The sequence below is a fragment of the Mauremys reevesii genome, linkage group 3 (genome assembly GCF_016161935.1).
Source record: "Mauremys reevesii isolate NIE-2019 linkage group 3, ASM1616193v1, whole genome shotgun sequence".
Classification (NCBI taxonomy): Eukaryota; Metazoa; Chordata; order Testudines; family Geoemydidae; genus Mauremys; species Mauremys reevesii.
The window spans coordinates 13,839,878-13,860,129 of NC_052625.1; the positions used below are offsets into that span (position 1 = coordinate 13,839,878).

The 20,252-nt window shown below is 39.8% G+C and overlaps 1 protein-coding gene across 7 annotated transcripts in view; it reads left to right on the forward strand.

Moving 5' to 3' along the window:
- MACROD2 (mono-ADP ribosylhydrolase 2) overlaps positions 1–20,252 on the forward strand; it is a 1,304,535-nt gene that overhangs the window by 1,222,522 nt on the left and 61,761 nt on the right. For all 7 annotated transcript variants that reach the window (XR_005596087.1, XM_039529899.1, XM_039529898.1 and 4 more), the window contains 2 exons: positions 8,227–8,289; positions 11,769–11,837. Coding sequence is in view for 6 of the 7 variants with exons in the window: in XM_039529899.1 (XP_039385833.1) it covers positions 8,227–8,289; positions 11,769–11,837 (132 nt within the window). In the remaining variant the exon portion in view is untranslated. The remainder of the gene's footprint in view (positions 1–8,226; positions 8,290–11,768; positions 11,838–20,252) is intronic.

The window sequence follows — 20,252 nt, forward strand, 5'->3', positions numbered from 1 at the left end:
CTCTTCTTCCTGATACACCTCTGCACCCACATAATTGCATATGCTGGATGTGAGCAATCATAATATGTCACTGGAGGCTTTATTTGCCTGTGGTTCTGAGAAAAAAACCACACACGCTGTGTTCTGCTTATTAGCAGGACATTGTTAACAATGTATTAACTACTTCATCGCAAAAATACATTGTATTACTTACACACGATTAATAGATCAATCAATACAGTAAACGCAAAACCACTGATCCTGAAGAAACAATCCTGACTGTTTAAAATTGAATTATATCTGCCTACCCATCAACCAATCAATGAGAAGCAGCATTACCTAGAAAGATGGGCGCAGTATTCAGGATCAAGATTGCTGGAGTTCTTTTTCCAACTCTGTCATTGCTTTGCTGTTCACTCTTGATTGAATCACTTAAACTTTTTTTTTTGTTGGCTTAGTTCCTCTATTTGTGAAATTGAGATGACAATAATAACACGTTCACAGCACTATTTTAGATTTTAAGTGCTTTGACAAAGGTTTATATTATTATTTCCATCATCCAGCTGAGGAAAACGTGAGGTACCAAGGGTGGGTGGGTGTGTCACCTCTCCCCATGTGAACTCTAAAGCCTTAAAGATACGAAGTTGAATAAAAAGAATCCAACTATGCAGTATTTCTTTTTAACAGGGGCTTAGTCAACTTGATGTTAATTTGAACATTTGTACTGCATAGTTCTGATTGATTGCCATTGAACTTGCTTGAATACGAGTAATTTTACCAGGTGTCCTGTATTCAGCATAGGGAAATATGGTCACCCTAAGAATAGACCTCACAAATCACATCTCCTGAGTACCAGCCTTCTGCCTTCTCTAGTGAACCATCCTACCAGACCTAACCCTTAGTTATCTCACAGGGCTATTCTGAGGCTCAGTTACTTAAGGCCTGATGCAAAACCTATTGAGGTCAGTGGGAAACCTCCCAATCACTTCAGTGGCCTTCAATCAGTCCCTTAATGTTTGCTTAGTGCTTTGAATATATAAAGTACATTACATTATAATTGCTATTTTTACCTTTGAGATAACCCTCCTGCACTACACTATTTTCTCCTTCCCCACAGCACCTTACATTTGCTGACTAAAATGCTACAGGCAAATGAAAAAGTAACAAGGTGCTCCTAGCCAGCACTTAGCAGTCATGGCAAACTGATAGCAGCATGTTAAATTCTGGCTCTGCACTGAGGTAAATTGTTAGAACAGCGATCAGGGAATAAGTCTCATAACTGCATTAAACAATAACTGGAGCTAATTCTTTCCTAACCTCTGTTAAAGTTTACCCCATAGGGTTATACACCAGTGGTGATTAAAATTGACCTAAATCATAATTTAATTAAAGAAATTAAAATTCAGATTGAAAATGTTCAGTAACCTTAGGCCACCACCCTAATGATTTCGTTTAATGCGTTTGTAGCTTTGGAATAATGGGGTTTGTGTGTGTGTGTGTGGTTTTTGTTGTAATTTTGGTATCTTTTTGCCACTGGGATACTGTGAAATGAAATGCTATCTGAGGTGCTGATTTTGATCCAAACATTTATGCATACCTTGTTGCATGTAAATAGTCCCACTGACGTCAGTAGGGAATTAAGTATAGGTATAAGTGATTGCAGGACTGGGGACTAGTTTTTAGTTTACCCTTGAGTTTATTCCCCTTCATTATCCCAGGTGGATCTTTATAGTAGTATTATTATTATTTATTTTATTTTCTGTTAAAAAGGTTAATAATCCTGTTTTTCATAATGGACCAAATCCTGGGTTACCTTCCATATACATCTCCAACCAAACGAGGGCCAGTTACTAGCAGAGCACTGATTAGAAAACAGCCATGCCATTTTTTGGCTGGAAATCCAGAGAGAGAGCACATCCAGGGCTTCCATGAAGAGGAGTCATAGAGGGGTATCATATGGTGTGACCCAGAGTTCATAGATGTGGTCCACTTGGACACATATGTGACTATTACAAACAAGATATAACCCTGCGTAAATGGCCCTTCATGTGCCATTTTACAGTAAGGCTCATTAACCACTGGAACAACTTCCCAAAGGATTGCAATGGCGTCTACTCTATTTCTACTCCGAGGGCTTGTCTTCACTACCAGGGTAAGTCGACCTAAGTTTATGCTACTCTGGCTACGTTATTTAGGTCGTAGCTTAGGTCGACTTACCCTGGTGTCTTCACTGAGCTGCATCGATAGAAGGTGCTCTCCGGCCGACTTACATTAATCTTCTCGGGGAGCTGGAGTACCGGAGTCAACTGGAGAGCACTCTGTAGTCAATTTAGTGGGTCTTCATTAGACCCACTAAATTGGCCGATTGCAGCAGCATCAATCTTCCCATAGTGAAGACCAGCCCTAAGAAGGAACAGATTGTGTAGAACAAGCATTTCTCAGGCTGTGGCTGCCAAAATATGTGCAGTATAAATGTGCTATTGTCCTATTTGGAGGGTGGAGTTAATGCCAGAGTTTATCTCTTTGACTCAAACATGTGGTACAGTTTGGGCTCTTTAATATTCTGTATTTCCCTGGAAAAAAATGTTCCAGCTCTTTGCTGATGCTTTATGGTTAGATTCTGACCCCCCACCTCCACCTCCACCCCCCCTTAGATTCATAGATTTTTGAAGTCAGAATGGACCATTGTGATCATCTAGTCTGACCTCCAGCATAACACAGACCAGAGGACTTCCCTGAATTAATTCCTGTTTGAACTAGAACAGTCAATGGTGTAACAATCCGTTCTCCAGAGAGCAATTACAGAGAAAATGGAAAATGCTAAAATCTCTCTCGTGCTCCAGTTGTGAGATTATCTCCTGGTTTTTCTAAGAGTTCTTGTTTCATCCCTCTCTCATATGACTTTCTGCTTATTATTGTATCAGCTGCTTCGTTTTGGGGATGCTATTACAGCTGGCATATGACCCTGCATACTAAATACCTCTCTCTAGCACAAAGTGGGCAAACCCTTGCAGATTTTCATATTTTCTCATTTTAGTTTGTTATTGTTTCTTACTTTTTCTGCTTATTAACCATTGGCTAATTTGCATACTACTAGATATTAAATGAAGGTATGTATCCTCTTTGGAATTTCCTTACTATCATCAAAGAAACAAATGAGACAAGAGTAAGTGCCTATCAATCAGTAGCCAGTTTGGCAAGGGAAAGCAAAACTAGATTGCCAAAAGTCTATACTTTAGAGACTGATGTGCTTATTTTGTTCATATTATGCTACTGTAACTCATGTACTCCTGTTTTTTTGACTGCCTGCCATTCTGTGGGAAAAGAAACACATGTTCCCATTTGTCTTTTGATGTGGCTCAAAACCATTTACATTTACTGGCCTAAAATAACACAAAATGTCACATTCTACTCTTTCTGTCATCTTTGGACTGAGTGACAGATTGCTACTCAATTACTAGCACAGTGGAGAAGTAGATATTCTGAGGACAGTTGTCACCTAAAGGAAATACAATTGCCAACTGCTGCTGTAATGGAAAGAGAAAGATGGCAGCTATCTCAGAGGGCATCCAAAGAAAAAAAATATATTTGTCATTAATAGTGTCATAGGGATGACTCATGGGAAATATATTAGGCCTTGCTTTTGCCTACTGGAGAAAGAGATATGGGCAAGAGATAGTTGCTACCCTTTTAAAATATGTTTTTGCCTCTTACATACACTATTAAAAGCCATTACATTTGCTCAGCTCCCAGTTTTGATGGAGAGCAGGAATTACCTCATCAATAAAAGATGCCCAATGTGAGAAATTCGTTAAAAATGTTTGTCAAAAGTTTAAGTGCTTTTTAGTATTTTCATATTGTATTTGTCCTTCTTTCCTTTCTATTGTTTTCTACTCTACCTCCTCCCTTTCCCCTATGACAGAATGGTCTCTCAAGCCATGTGTTTTGGTTTTTTATTTTACGACAAGATATATTAAATATAATGTGCCAATGTCATCCCTGGCATAACTGCACTGAAGTAAATGGGTTTACATCAGGGTTTAATTTGGCCCACTGTGGGCCTGCAGTGCACAATTTCAAAGCACCTAAGTCTTATTTTCAAACGTGGCTTTTTTACACGGTGTGGCAATGTGCACTGGAGGAGTGAGAATTCTGTAGCACACCAATGTGGCGCACACTAAGGCTACATCTACACTTATAGCAGCACAGGTATAAACAGCAGTGTAGACTGTGAGACACGGCTTAGGAGAGTAGAGTGCTCTTCATGCTTGAACTCCCCAAGTGTATGAACCCTCCACGGCTCTTTGCATGCCCAAGAAGTGACTCCCACCTCTAAAAATAGCAGTGTAGTGCCCTGTTTCTGGAGCCTTTCTCTGTGTCACGGGGTCACTCACCACATTGGCACCTCCTGCTGGCCATTTTGGGAATTAGCTCTAGTCAGTGGGTGTGCCCTCCAAGTCTGTATGTCATTTAGCTTAGAAACACTTATTCACTCTTGGAGACTGTCTACACAAACATTTAGTTTGTGGCAAGCTGGAGTGTGAGCCTACCCCACACTAGCCTGCCATGCATTAAGTGTCCATGTGGATCCTGCTGACACCCATTAACCATCCCTTAGTGCAAATTGATCTAGTCCTGTTTCAAAGCAGTGTAAACCAGCGTTTCTCAAACTAGGGAAAGCCCCTGGCGGGCTGGGCCAGTTTGTTTACCTGCCCCGTCCACAGGTCTGGCCGATTGCGGTTCCCACTGGCCGTGGTTTCCTGCTCCAGGCCAATGGGAGCTGTTGGAAGCAGCGCGGGCCGAGGGACGTACTGGCTGCCGCTTCCAGCAGCTCCCATTGGCCCGGAGCAGCGAACCACGGCCAGTGGGAGCCGTGATCGGCTGGACCTGTGGACAGGGCAGGTAAACAAACCGGCCCGGCCTGCCAGGGGCTTTCCCTACACAAGCGGCAACCCCAGTTTGAGAAACAGTGGTGTAGATCAAAGTGTGATAAGGAAATGTTGGGCATGTCAGCAGAGGCTGCATGAACAGTTAGTGCCCAGCAGGCTAGTGCAGGGTAGAGTCACACCCCAGCTTGCTGGGAGCTAAATGTTTATGTAGACAAGCCCTTGATTACTAACTTTTCATTCAACTGTCAAGGGAAAGGATTTTAATTTTTCCACCCTCCCACTTTTATTAAAGCAAATACATGCCCCACTCCATTGAAGGCACAACATATCCTTTAAGAATACTGCTCCTTGTGTGTAAGATGAATTTGCATTCTATAGCTAGATACATGAGCCAGAGAGTTTGCTGGAAGAGGGGAATGCAAGAAATAAAGCCTTTATTTAAAAACTCTTGCATTTTTCTGGCATGAAAAAAGAATACAAAATCGGAGTTTCACTTAACTTTCTGATTTTCTTTGAATTCAGTAAGAATTTAATGTTTAGGACCTTATTCACGTCTACTTTAATCCAGTTTTAAGACAGTATAAATCAATTAGAATTACACCAGTTTAAAACTGGAGTAACATACTGATGAGTCAGGCTGAGGTTATTTTAAAACTTTCTTTTTAAATATGAATTTACTCAGAATTTGAATTCATAAGAAACTGAATAACATGGAAACAAATAAGATTTAAAAAAATCTGATTTTAGCAAAATGAATAATAGCCATATTGGTACTTGATTTGCTTTTATTGAATGTAGAAACAAATGAAGTGTTGCCCGTTCATCAATAATTTAGTTACTGAAATAGTTTTTAGTAATAAATATCACAGTGGTTACCATTACAGCCTGACCTGTTTTTTCTGAATGTAAAGTACTGTGTAAAACTAAGCATAATGCAGTACACATTTAGGAAACGAACAGTCACAATTGAAATCACTCACAGTTTTGTTTTTTGCTTAGTTAGTAGTACTCCAATATTCTCACATAGACATTACTGGTAATTACCTGCAAATAATAATTGTGAAGATTTTACTGGCTGCAGTGTTGTTGTAACTGTGTTGGTCCCAGAGAGAATAGCTAGGGGAGGTAATATTTTTTATTGGACTAACTTCTGTTGGTGAAAGAGACAAGCTTTGAGCTACGCGGTGCTCTTGCTCAGAATTTACTAGTGACCATGTCAATATTGTTTTACCACAAACCTTGGATATATGGTCTCATGCCATAGCACCTGAACTAAACAACTTTATCGCCCTGAAAACTCTTACACTCAGCAAAGAATTCTCCCCAAACATATTAGCTGTTTGCTGCAAGCCTTGCAAAGTCCAAAATCCATATTTTTAAAAAAAGTTTCAATTCTAGTGTGGTTAACTTTCAATTTTGTGTAGCTGGATGATGAATAAAATGCTGGTGTTATCAAATACTTCTGTCATCCATGTAATGTGAATTTACAGGCCGAAGCCCACCAGTGGACTAAGAACTTTTACAGGAGGAAGGCCACTAGTGAACTAGCTGTCCATTTACACCAGTTAACATCCGTATGAAAAGTTACAAAACAACTAATGGGTTCTCAGCTGATATAAATCAGTGTAGTTCCACGAAGGTCAGTGCAGCTACATCGATTTACACCAGTTGAGACTGTGGCTCCAAATGTCTCAGAAACGTTATAAAACAAATCTGATTGGCTAAGAATGTAGCTCTGTGAGTTATGGCTTAGAAAGAAAATACTTCTACACTAGTTCCACCTACTGGATTCTAAGATGTAATACCTGCCAAAGGACTAGGAAAACAAGATGTCTGAATGGATGGTAGCTAAATCAAGTGTGCTATTATAAGTTGCATGGTATTTACTTATGAAAAATACATTCTCTGTAGGGTTTTTTGTTTTTAATTCCATCAATCAAGATGCATTTCTGCTACCATTGTTCTCTACAGCAGATGGTCCCATGTGTTAAGAGAAAGTAAGGTGCCCAAGATGGGAAGTGCTAAAGCAATAGGGTATATAAGTTATAAAAGTGAAAATCAAGTAGGAGAAATGATCACAGCAGGATAAGACAGCAGGATTCATGTTTATCATTATGAGGCCTTTTCCACAATCTGGAAATTAATTACTTTGCTATTTATTTACACACTCACAAACCGGTTTCTAGAATTCCTCATTAAATGTGATAACTAATTGTTGACTCTGTCAGAATAACCACTCTGGCGACATCTGATGCAGTATGTTACACTGCACCCTGATTGAATTGGTCCTGTCAACACTGGTTCTCCACTTGTGAGGTACTCCCTTCTCTTCATGTGTCATTATATAATGCCTGCATCTGTAACTTTCACTCCATGTATCTGAAGAAGTGGGGTTTTTACCCACAAAAGCTTATGCCCAAATAAATCTGTTACTCTCTAAGGTGCCACTGGACTCATTGTTTTGTGGATACAGACTAACATGGCTACCCTCTGATACTTGCAATCTTTATGATTATTACAAGTCTAAAATAGGGTTCCCTGTGTTTGAAAATACAGACTGCCTGGTTCTTTCCTAATCAGTTCACTCATAAGGCTGAGACAGCTTGGTGCTCTGTCCTTGGCCTCTCCCAATTGTATACCTTTCCCTGTGGTAATTCACTGTTTGGCACCTGTCTTTGGTAAGGAGCTGGGAGGGGGAGAAGGTCACTGGAGAATGAATGTGAAGGCAAAAATGTCTAAATGAGCAATAAATCCTTTCATTCTTTCTTTTGTTTTTTCCTCTTATATTTTTAATGTCGCCTCTGTATCTTCAATATCTCTACATTCAGTCTCTTCAAGGCTTTTACATTTGAAAGTAAAATTCTGACACGTCTCTCCCTGCTATGGTCACCCTGCGTAGTACTGATTAAAGCTACAGTCACCCTGCCATAGCACTGATTAAAATAGGTTGCTCAAGTGTAAGATTTGGGTACTTCAGAGTTCTTATATAAATGTGACTGGAAAAAATAATCTTTCAACAGGACAAGTAAAACACAATCAACCAATAAACACATCCACTGTAGATGTTCCATAAGCAAAAACAACTTTGTGGAATATGTAAATGTTTCCAGGGTTATGAAATAATTCTGCCTTTTGCTATAAAACCTTTAATCTGCCAGACAGTTTGAAAACCCTAAATGCAACTATTTATGTTCGTAATTTTTCAATTCCCCCCTATTTATACGTCTCTCCCTGCTTTATCACAGGGTTCTGTCATAAATTAACAGTTTATGCTACATTGGTTACAATTAATTTCAGTGCTGCTTGTTACCAATAAAAAGATACTTCATAAATAATTTTTGTGTGGTTTTCTTGATAGATGATAATAGCAGAGAAGAGAAGCAAAGTAATGAAGAAACTGAGGGCCAGAGCCAAGAAGCAGGTTTGTGCCGAGCTCTTTAAAGCATTCTCCCAGGCTTTATCCACCTTGGTGAACAATAACCTTAGTCAATGCTATTGACTGAAAACGTTTGTACATTTTCACCAGATTAACCTAGGGCTTGTGCAGTTCTCCCATTGGAGACCACAGCTCCATTCATTATGAATGAAGCTGTTGCAGTGCAGGAATGCAGACTTTCCTGTTAAGTTACTAGCTCCACATTCCCTCTTTAAATTGGAATCTATCTCGCTAATCTGCTAAGTAGAAAAAATAATTTTCCATGCATGTTTACATCAGTGTAGCACTCTATAAGGAAGAATAATGAAAAAAATAAGTTTGGGGAGATGAGGGAGAGATCTAAAACTGGTTTTTCAAGGTTTTAACAGTACTTTTAGATTGTAATAACTATTTTTTCCAGTAATTTCTCTGCTGATCCCAGAAAATTGGATTATTAAGATTTACATCCAAACAGAAAGAGCCTATATGTGAAAATCAAAACCTGCAAGTAAATGTCAGAGTTCATAAAGTGCTAGATTTGCAAATGGTGTGTTTATAAATGTATGTTACAAGTTATGAATGGGATATTTTACAATAAAAGGGTACTCTGTTTCAAATGTATCCAGCAAACAGAAATGACAACCAGAATTGAGCAGTTTTCAAAACAACTGAAGTGATAATCAAAACCACTATAAATACCCTTATTCCTTTGGATTTCCAACACACTTCTACATAGTAAAGTGCTTTTCATATTTGTTTTTAATGTTGTGCTATGTCTGATTGGTACCAGCTAAATAGAATACCGGAACAGTGTGTTGCCTACGCATCCTGAATTCAGGTAGCATGAAACGTTTCTACTTAGAACATTTCAATCAGCTCTGAAAGCTTTTATTATTACCTAGAAGTTGGAGAGGGCCACTCAGTAAATGCAGCAGAGTGAGGCCTCAAGGTAGCCTGCCTACATTACTGAGTCATCTGTTCTGTTGACTGCATTCTGGCTCCTTGTGAAGAGGGAAATGTGTGTTGCGATAAACTTCTTTCCCCCACCCTGTAGAGGAAACACTGTGTATGAAAGACTTTCCCTGTTCTCCTCTAGCTTTATTCCATTCTCTGTTAATCTGAGGCCATTCTTGGATGCTCCCAATTTAGCAGGTTTCATCCACTTACCTCTCCACCCTGTTCTTACTTTCTTTAATCTTACCACAACAAAAACACACATGCACTAACTCATGTTCTTCAAGGACCTGATCCAGAGCCTATTGAAGGCAGCGGAAAGACTCCCATTGACTTCAATGGGCCTTGGATCCAGCCCCCTAAGCTCTGGACTCTCCTTTTATCCCACCAGGGTAAGCAGCTTCCTTGCAGACTACAGTATCATACAAGAGATTTAGAACAAAGCCGGTCACCAACCACACTTCCTTTCCTACATTTAACAGCTTCACCTCTGCAGTGCTCATAGACTTAAGCAGCCAAAGGGCAAGAGTCATGAGATCACTGGATTTGGGTCTTTTGTGTAGTAGCGAGTTGCAGTACCAGCATGTAGATGCTTTGAAAATTCTGCATAACCTTTGCCTGATGAACCATTAGTTCAGTATTCATCTTTTAACTTTACAAAATAGTGCTTTGCTTGTAGTTCAAAGCAGTCCAAACTCCAGAGGCTTCTGCTCAACCTAGATAAATTACCTTCTAAAAATACCCTGAGTGGCCCACTAGACATTCAAATATTTTAGCTATATCTTCTGATTAAATGCATATTTCCTGTGTTTATTAACTCATGAAACAACGAAGTTGCAATGAGCTGCATTTCATCTTTCCCATGGGAAGCAACTGTGAAAATGCTTACCTTTTAAAACTATTAGTTAGTTTGCTTGGGTGTCTAAAAGCGTGTGGTTTCTTTCAGAAGTGCCATTATGATGTGTCACTGTTACAAACTGTTATACTCAGTTTATCAGAAACATGATGTTCATTCTTTTACTATCATTTATAATATTGGTACTCAGTGTATCATGACTAAGCTCAGATCATAGGGTTATTGTTGGATTCAGCATTATTTGGTGGGGCAAAATAATGCACAGAACTTTTTAGACAACTTCTATTTCTGTCCATTGTTTACTTGGCAATATACATGTGAAATTACCTGATTTTCATGCACAATTGCTGAAATGGTTGGCAAAATGTAGAAAATATAGGCAGTTGCACACAAAAAAAAAATCGAATCATTATGAAGAACATGCTTATTATTAAGAAGTTTATAAGGAGCAACCTTTTAACTGCTTTTCAAGTGTGGAAATTTCTGCTCCTCAGGCGGCTGTCTTTTGTAAACCAAAAGGGAGATCTTTCAGGGGATAATAACAAACACATCACAAATGTATTACTTTTAAAATTCCAAAAGAATCTAAAGTATCATCACTAAACATCTGAGTTAATAGTCTTAAAAAGCACTACATCAGTTTCTAGCCTTTAGCACAACAGTTAGGAAACTCAGGTTCAAGTCCCACATTGAAGTTGGGTCTCCTGTGTTGCAGAAGACTGTCCTAGCTACTGGGCTATTGAATTGAACCTGGGTCTCCTGCCTTCTGTGTGAGTGCCCTAACTGCTGAGCTAAAGGCTACAAAATGACATAGCGCTTTCAATTTTAGTCTTTGCCAATCTCTCCTGATGAAGCTGTTCCACTTTTCATAAATAATTGGTCAGTGGAGCAGGGACATGAACTTGGGTCCCCCAAATCATAGATGAGTGCCCTGACCACCAGAATATTGAGTCATTCTTACTCTTGTTCTCTCACCCAATTACTGTTCATTGTCATTATAAACAAATTTGAACTGCCACTATGAATGACAAAATTTCACTCTGCTCTAGTGGTCAATACATTTCGTTGTCCAGAGGACATTGTCCACATGTTTGCATGTGAATCCTCTAACCAGATTCCTATTAAAATAGTATTAATATTTTGCAAAATTTACATCATGATCCCTCAAAGTGCTACCAAAGCTTGTAGGCCCCAATTCAGGAAAGCACTTAAGCATATGTTTTAAATCCCATTGAAGTCAATGGGAATCAAACACATGCTTAAAGTACAGGTTTAAATGCTCTTCTCAGTAGAGAAGGATTAAATGCTCCCTGGACTGGGTCTAGAGTGCTTGCAAGATCACATCCCTGGAATGCTTGCACAGTGAGTATCTTGCAGCACAACCCACCGATGAGGTGGATAGGTATTATTCTTATCCATGTCTTACAGGGAGGGAAGCAGAGTGGAGATTTAGGGCTTAATCCAGCACCACTGAAGTTTATCATGGCCATTGATGGGAATAGGAACAGGCCAGTGGAAGCCCATGGCAAAGAAGGAAATAGAACCGAGATGTACCGATTCCTCAGATTTGTCTTCTAGCCACAGAGGCCCCTGGATGCATTAGGTGTACCAGTCCACCCATCCTATTATCTAATAAATAACCATGATTTCTCTTTCACTTTCTCCATTTGTACAGATGAGGCAAAACATACAGCTGTATCCAGCCCACCATCAGAAGAAGGAATAGAGCTGTGCGAGGATAAAGGTACAGATAGCAAGATGCATCTCAAACTACTCAATCCCAAGAGGATACTCCACGTGGCCATATTTTCCTTTATGTCTGGAAGAAGCCAGACTGAGACTTAAAAAATCAGAAATCAGATGCAAACTTAGATTTTAATTTCAAAAAGACTTTTTAATGCAACACTTGGCAACTGCTATTGTGCTGGGGTGAGAGGTGCCATGAAATCTTAGCTCTCAGCATTATGGAGTTTATATAAAAAATGCCATGCTTGAAGCATCAGATGTAAGCCCCAGACCTGATCTCAGTAGGATGACTTGTGTGTAAAGTTAAGGGCATGCATAAATCTTTGAAGTATCAAGGCCCTAATTAGTTCTGTCCTGATGAAAAAAAAAGATAAAATCAGTAACTATAAACACATCATGGGGAGGCAGAAGGAGATGAAGTCATAATTGAGAGAGAGGAAGTAATGTTTATCTTGTGCAGATTGTGCTGGGCACTCAGATCATTTAGATTGTGATAAATATTTATAAGTGTCACGGGGCCAAATGACAGAGAGTTTAGGAAACAAGACAGAGAGGTGATTTAATGTTTCAAGCTGGGATTTTCCCGTTTTGTTGTTTGGTTTAAAGATAGGAGACCAACACACAGACATACTGTTCTTGATCCTTTTTATGGCATCACACCATTAATTACTCACGCTAGTCTAGAGTGTCTTACAATTCTTTTTGGTATGTGTTGAAAAAAAACAAAAACCATGGTGATTTATAAAACCTTTGCTGCTGGTAATTCAAAACAGGAGTTATGTTATTTATCATAAATATAGTCCATCAGTACAGCCTTCAAGTTAGACTACTAGAGAATTTTAATGCATTTTACTGAGATAACATAATTATTAACATACATTAACTTATTTATTTTAAGAGTTAATGTTTAATTCAGTGCCACCACCCTACTCTCTCTCTCTCTCTCTCTTTTTTTTTTTTTTTTTGGATAGTATGAGGAAGTGTGTGTGAAATCTCACTCTTTTGTTCCAAAATAGCATATTAAGGAGCCCACGGTCTTTACCTGATTATGGGGTCAGAGCTCCGTTTAGGTCAATTTAACTGCTCTCTCAAGTGGCTGATAGAAGCACCGTATAGATGTTTTTTAAAAACCTGGCCAGAATACATGTGTTTGAAATCATTGAAATCCTTCCTACATTAAGGTCACATCAAGCCTAACAGCAGTCAGAAATAGTGAGGGTTCATTCTAAGCATGGTTGGTGATTAATCTTCATTTTTTGCCTCCTCTTTACCAATATATGGCCTATTTATGAGGTCCACATCTATAACATCTCTTCTGAACATGTTTTTTATAGTCAGTATCATGAGTGGCAGGGTTTTATTTAGTTATTTATTTATTTTTGCTTTCTTGGGTCTTAATGGAGATTTTGAAATTTAGATAGTACTTTGTGTCCTTGCTCCTGATATTGAACCTTCTGTGTGCGTGTTAAGTTGGGAAGTGAACGTATACTGATTTGTTTGCCATAGAAATTACCTATCGTCTTTGTGTGTAACCATTCTTCTAACGTTACCCATCGTATTAATGGACTCTTGTCTGGAAACGGGACGGATTGTCTCACTGAGGACAATATGAATAGAAAAATCAGTTTATCGGCTTCATGTTGAGAGAGTAACTGAAGTTAGGAAATTGTGCTTAAAATCTGGCATCACGCAAAGAAATGTATTACGGTACTGTGGCATCTCACACACAAGATTCTAAGGACCAGATTCCTAGTTAATCCGTCCATGAGCATGGTGCAGGGTTGGATGGGGTGGAACAGGGATAGCTTAAAGCTGCCTTTGCATTCTCCATATTATGGGGCAATGCAGAGCTTGCCTGGTCCATGGTGTAAGCTAAAGCAGCCCAGATGCTGCTTCCATGGCCAAGAATAGTCCTACTGCAGCACAGTCTGGCCATAACCCTACCTTCTGTCTACCCCATCAGCCAGCATAGAACACTTACTGCCAGCCCTACACCAATCAGGGAGGTCCTTTGTGCAGAGGGTATTCTCATGAGGGGACTAGTTTCACGCTCTCTGAGACTCCATTGTGCTGGTAGAACAGTGTGAAAGGTCTTTACAATCACATGTGTATATGCTGTAGAGAAAAGATCATTTTATAGTGTGTTATAATCATAGTATATGTGCCTTTAAAAAATCCCATACAGCACCAGTGTGGACTCTGGGGTTATTCTTGGACTGTAGGATTTTGTATTACACTGTTTCAGAGAGATTCACAGTCTGGCACTGATGTGTGTAAGTTACCTTTCAATCTGTCTGGTGTTTAGAGTTGGTACAACCTGAGGAGGAACAGCACATAGTTTTTTTTTAAAGACTGTTATTCCAAAAATACCAGTGCTCAGATAGTCCCTCCCACTGAAGGGGAGCAGGTGGGAGCACTAATCTGTAGATTCGGCCCAGGGTGATGAGGCATACTCTCCAAATTCCTCCCACCCTCTCTGCAGCTCACCACAGCATTGTTCCCCACCAGTCCCAGCCTGATGCAATTCAGTGCTGACAAAGTACATGCCTTCCCCTTCTGTTAGGGGAACTACCATGGAGAGATCCTAGAGGGAGTCATAAGAAACCATGATCCTATCGCGCCTGAGGATCATGCTGATGATTGGTGTTTGGATGCTTCCCCGGCATTTGGTGGCCACCCACCCTGCCAGTTTCACTGGAGAAGGAGGGAGGCAAAGCATAGCCTTGATAGAAGAATTGGGAGATAACTTCCATGAGACAGAATGCATGGTTGGAGAGAGCATTGGGCCTGAAGACCTAAAATAAATGGCCATAATTTTAGAATGGCCATAATTTAAAAAATGGCCATACATTTAAAATATATATATTGAATTAAAAAATGTAATTAAGATCCCAAACCATTAACCTTTCAATATAGGTAGGCTTGGAAGGAGTTGTTTTTTATCGGTACAGGTCAGTTAACATCAATTTCACCATATGCAAACTGATGAAAAAGTATTTCCATTGATGATCATGAAATGTACAGATAGTCAAAATAAGAAAAATGCTGCTTGAGAACCTATTAAAGTTTGATTTAGGGACATTTACTTTGTGTATTTGGACACGTGATGTTGACAATTTGTGTTTTAACTTTAAAGATAAAGCTTAAACTTTATGAATCTCAGTGACTATTGTCATTAAATAATTGTCTGACCTCCCCCTAATTTCCCACAACTGTGAACATGTAAATTGATACAAACAGAAAAAAAAGCTTAAAAGTGAACATCGAGATTATCTGTCCAAATTATAAAAAATAAAAATTGCTTTCTGCCAATCATAAATATATATAAGGAGTTAGAACTGTCAGATAAATGCATTCTAAAATGAAATAAATTCAAATCAGTTCCTCTACTCTTATCTGGGAAAACCAGTGCTCAGAGGGTAGGTTGCATTTCGCTTACAACAGATATCATCACAGACATCTCTTAGGGGAAAAGAAGTGATGCTCTCCGTGCCATCTGAGATATTTGTGAAATAACAGCAGTTGCAGGAGGAACACAGAATGAAGGATGAGCTGCTTTTCACATATATTTTTTAATAGAATCAAGGCCCTGATCCCGTAACTTGGCTTTGTACTGTGCCCTACCCCCAGAACCTTTGCAGAATCAAGGCCTTTTAATTCTACTCAGACACTTCAAATTTCTATATTTGCTGATTTTAGTCAGTTTAAAAATAAGAACTTTCAAAAAGCGCATTAGCAGACAGGGAAATGGCACCTCTATGAAATCCTGGCATTTCTAAAAACAGTCTTCAAACGATTTGCCCACTGAGTTAACAACAGCCAAAAACTGCCAGATCCTGGACTTATGAAACTTTATAATTTATCTTCAGCTAACTGAAATGAATGTAAAATGTTTTAAGAAACTGTATTTTTCCAGTTCTTTCACCTTATAAATATGAAGGAAGGTATGTGGCAAATACATTCCAAGCCACACAGCTTCAAAGAGATAGATGTGCACAGCTTGAACCACTGACGAACTACTGAGATTAGCATGTCTACTATCCCCAGTCTATGAAAATATAAAAGTGTCTTTCAGCATGTTAGATTTGTTGATAGCAGTTCCATAACAGAACAGGTAATAGAACAGGTATCATAATTCCAGTTGTAAGCAGTTCTCTTTTCTCTACTAAATTGTTAGCACACTATGGGAATCAGAAAAATGAGAAATAAACTGAATCATTTCTTTATTTATTGTTTTGATATATGTAAATATATATTGTTTCATAAATCTGAATGTAACTTAATGCTTATGAAATGTGTCATACTGATAGTCCTGGACAGATAATGATTGAGAGCTTTGTTGCAGTCTATGCTCTAGCATTTCTTAACTTTCTTAAGTATGAATCCACCCTTTTCTATAGGCCCATCACTAGAAGCAAAAGGATAGTTCCGTTCCTATGCCAACTCAGGCTTCGATTCAAGAACACATACCCTATTCAGGACAGTACTTAAGCGGATGCTTAACTTGAGCACAGGCTTATGTCCCCCTGACTTCAGTGGGTTTGAAACACGTCCCTACATTCTGTCTTGAATAGGGATGGATGTAAGCACATCTGTAAGTGCTTTCCTGAACTGGAGCCTTAGTCCTTAGCATTGCATTGATATGTATAAAGATTTCTAAGAAGCCACATTGGTGAGCACGAACCAGTCTGGATCCCCAGCAATTACCAGCCTGCCAAATATTTCTTTTCATAGTGCCCCTCACACCTATCGTTTTTAGAAATACAGGAGGTTCATTATTTACTTTGTTTTTGAATCTGCCCTCTCCCCAGCTCAGTATGTCCAGGCTGTGTCCAGATCCTGTCACTCTAACCTCCATAAAATCTCCAAGTTCTTTTCACTCTGTCCACACAGCTAAAACTCACACCTGGATCTTCATCCATCTCGACTACTACAACCTCCGCTTACCTGTTTTTCTTGGTACCAATCCTTGATCCATGTAAAATGTGCTGCCTAAATAATCTTCCTGCCCAGTCAATCTGACCATGTCACCCCTACCCCCTCTCTGTGTCACTTCTCTGACTCTCCATTGCAGAAGATGCAGGCTTCTGCTCCTTACCTTTTGAGGCCCTTTCACATTTCAGCTTCTCCTTACCTCTCTGCTCAGGGCATGTAAATTGATACAAACAGATACACTCAGGTTCCTTTATTTGGCATACAGCAAAGCTACACTGAGTTGATCAGACTCAAGCCTAGGGGGTGGGTATACGGCGAACCACATATCCAAAGTTACACAGATAGCCTCTTCCTTTATGTACATTTACATATTACATTGCATTTGCTATACATTACACTGCACGTTTTTGGATTGGCTTGGTTACTTTGCAGGAACCAATCCCTGTACAACATGCTCCATCCATGTGCTGGTTACATGGAACCTGATCTTTACATTCCAAGTTTATCTTGTCCATAGTCCCTAGCACCCAGGTGTTGTTGCTTCTCTTAGCTAGCACAGGCATCTTGATGCCAGCATAATGTTGGTCAAGCCCCTATTTACAACATAACCTTCCATTCACATTCCCAGTTATGCCCACTAAGAATTGAGGCAAGTTACTTGTGTAAAGCCAGACCTACACATGGCCACTAGGTCCTTCCACTGTGCTAATCACTCCTGTGGCCACTAGGGCCTTCTATGGTGCTTATCACTAGTGTTGCCAATACGGCCTTCAACAGTGCTAATTGCTATCGTGGCTCGTAAGGCCTTCCATAGTGCTAATCACGAGCATGATCAATAAGGCCTTGTCAACTGTTCTTGGTGCAGTCTCTCTAGGGATCTCAGCTTTTTCCTAACTAGTCTCTTTCAATTCGTCTGCAATTAGACCAGTCCATACATTATTAACTTACATTGAGTCAATCAGCCCTTCAGTTCCAGGGCTTACAGTCTCCTTATGGGTTTCTCAAAGGCAGCCTTGTGTGGGGTTGTTGCCCCTCTGCTATCCCTGGCTTTTGTATCTCCTTTTCCCTCCCTGTTCTCCCTTCTTTGTAGTTGGGCTTGTTTTCGGTATTGGTCATGGATGTGGTTGCATGGCTCCACCATTCATAGTCCTGGATGCTGCATGGGGGTCTGATCAACCTGACAGCCTGTCACTAGGAAAGACTCTCCTCTCCCTTCTGTCTATTACCATTAACCCCATTACAGACTTTCTGTGGTACTAATTGCCAATGTAGCCACTAGGGCCTTTTCCTGTACTAATCACTAGCATGGTCTCTAGGACTTTTTACTGTGCTAATCAGAAGCATGGCCAGTAGGGCCTTTTACTGTGCTAATCACTCACGTAGTCAGTAGGGCCTTCTTTGGTACCAGCTGCTACCACGGTCAGTAGGACCTTCCAGGATACTAGTCAGCAGCTTGGCAACTAGGGCTTTCCATGGTCCTAATCACTAGCATGGCCAGTAGGGCTTGCTGCTTTACTAATTGCTAGTAAGCCTATTCAGACCTTCTATGGTACTAATTGCTAACATAGTTAGAAGAGCCTTCCATGCATCTTTTCTAACTAAGAGGTAACAAAGGTAATAAGAAAACATTCTACAAATACATTAGAAGCAAGAAGACGACCAAGGACAGGATAGGCCTATTATTCAATGAGTGGGAGGGGAGTTATAATAACAGAAAATGTGGAAATGGCAGAGGTGCTTAATGACTTCTTTGTTTCAGTTTTCACCAAGAATGTTGGTGGTGATTGGACATCTAAAATAGGGAATGTCAATGGAAATGAGATAGGATCAGAGGCTAAAATAGGAAAAGAGCAAGTTAAAAATTACTTAGACAAGTTAGATGTCTTAAAGTCACCAGGGCCTGGTGAAATGTATCCTAGAATACTCAAGGAGCTGACTGAGGAGATATCTGACCCACTAGTGATTATCTTTTAAAAGTCATGGAAGACGGGAGAGAATCCAGAAGACTGGAAAAGGGCAAACATAGTGCCAATCTATAAAAAGGGAAATAAGGACAACCTGGGGAATTACAGACCACTCAGCTTAACTTCTGTACCCGGAAAGATAATGGAGCAAATAATTAAGCAATCAATTTGCAAACATCTAGAAGATAATAAGATAAGTAACACTCAGCATGGATTTGTAAAGAACAAATCATGTCAAACCAACCTGATAGCTTTCTTTGACAGGGTAAGAAACCTTGTGGATAGGGGGGAAGTGGTAGATGTGGTGTATCTTGACTTTATTAAAGCTTTTGATACTGTTTCACATGACCTTCTCATAAACAAGCTAGGGAAATGCAACCTAGATGGAGCTACTATAAGGTGGGTGCAAAACTGTTTAGAAAACTGTTCCCAGAGAGTTCTCAGTAGTTCACAGTCATGCTAGAAGGGCATAACAAGTGGGGTCCTGCAGGGATCAGTTCTGGGTCCGGTTCTGTTCAATATCTTCATCAATGATTTAGATAATGACATAAGTACACTTATAAAGTTTGCAGACGATACCAAGCTGGGAGGGGTTGCAAGTGCTTTGGAGGATAGGATTAAAATTCAAAATGATCTGGACAAACTGGAGAAATGATCTGAAGTAAATAGAATGAAATTCAATAAGGACAAATGCAAAGTACTCTATTTAGGAAGGAACAATCAGTTGCACATGTACAAAATGGGAAATGACTGCCTAGGAAGGAGTACTGCGGAAAGGGATCTGGGTGTCATAGTGGACCATAAGCTAAATATGAGTCAACAGTGTAACACTGTTGCAAAAACGAACATCATTCTGGGATGTATTAGCAGGTGTGTTGTAAGACACGAGAAGTAATTCTTCCGCTCTACTCCATGCTGATTAGGCCTCAACTGGAATATTGTGTCCAGTTCTGGTCTCCACTTTTCAGGAAAGATGTGGACAAATTTGAGAAAGTCCAGGGAAGAGCAACAAAAATGATTAAAGGTCTAGAAAACATGACCTATGAGGGAAGATTGAAAACATTGGGTTTGTTTAGTCTGGAGAAGAGAAGACTGAGAGGGGACATAACAGTTTTCAAGTACATAAAAGGTTGTTACAAGGAGAAGGGAAAAAATTGGACTCCTTAACCTCTGAGGGTAGGACAAGAAGCAATGGGCTTAAATTGCAGCAAGGGAGGTTTAGGTTGGACATTAGGAAAAACTTCCTAACTGTTAGGGTGGTTCAGCACTGGACTAAATTGCCTAGGGAGGTTGTGGAATCTCCATCATTGGAGAATTTTAAGTGCAAGTTAGACAAACACCTGTCAGGGATAGTCTAGATAACACCTAGTCCTGCCATGAGTGCAGGGGGCTGGACTAGATGACTTCGAGGTCCCTTCCAGTCCTATGATTCCATGATTCTGTTCGCAAGCATGGCCCACTACAGCTTTCCACGGTGCTAATCACTAGCATGGTCACTAGGCCTTTTACTGAAC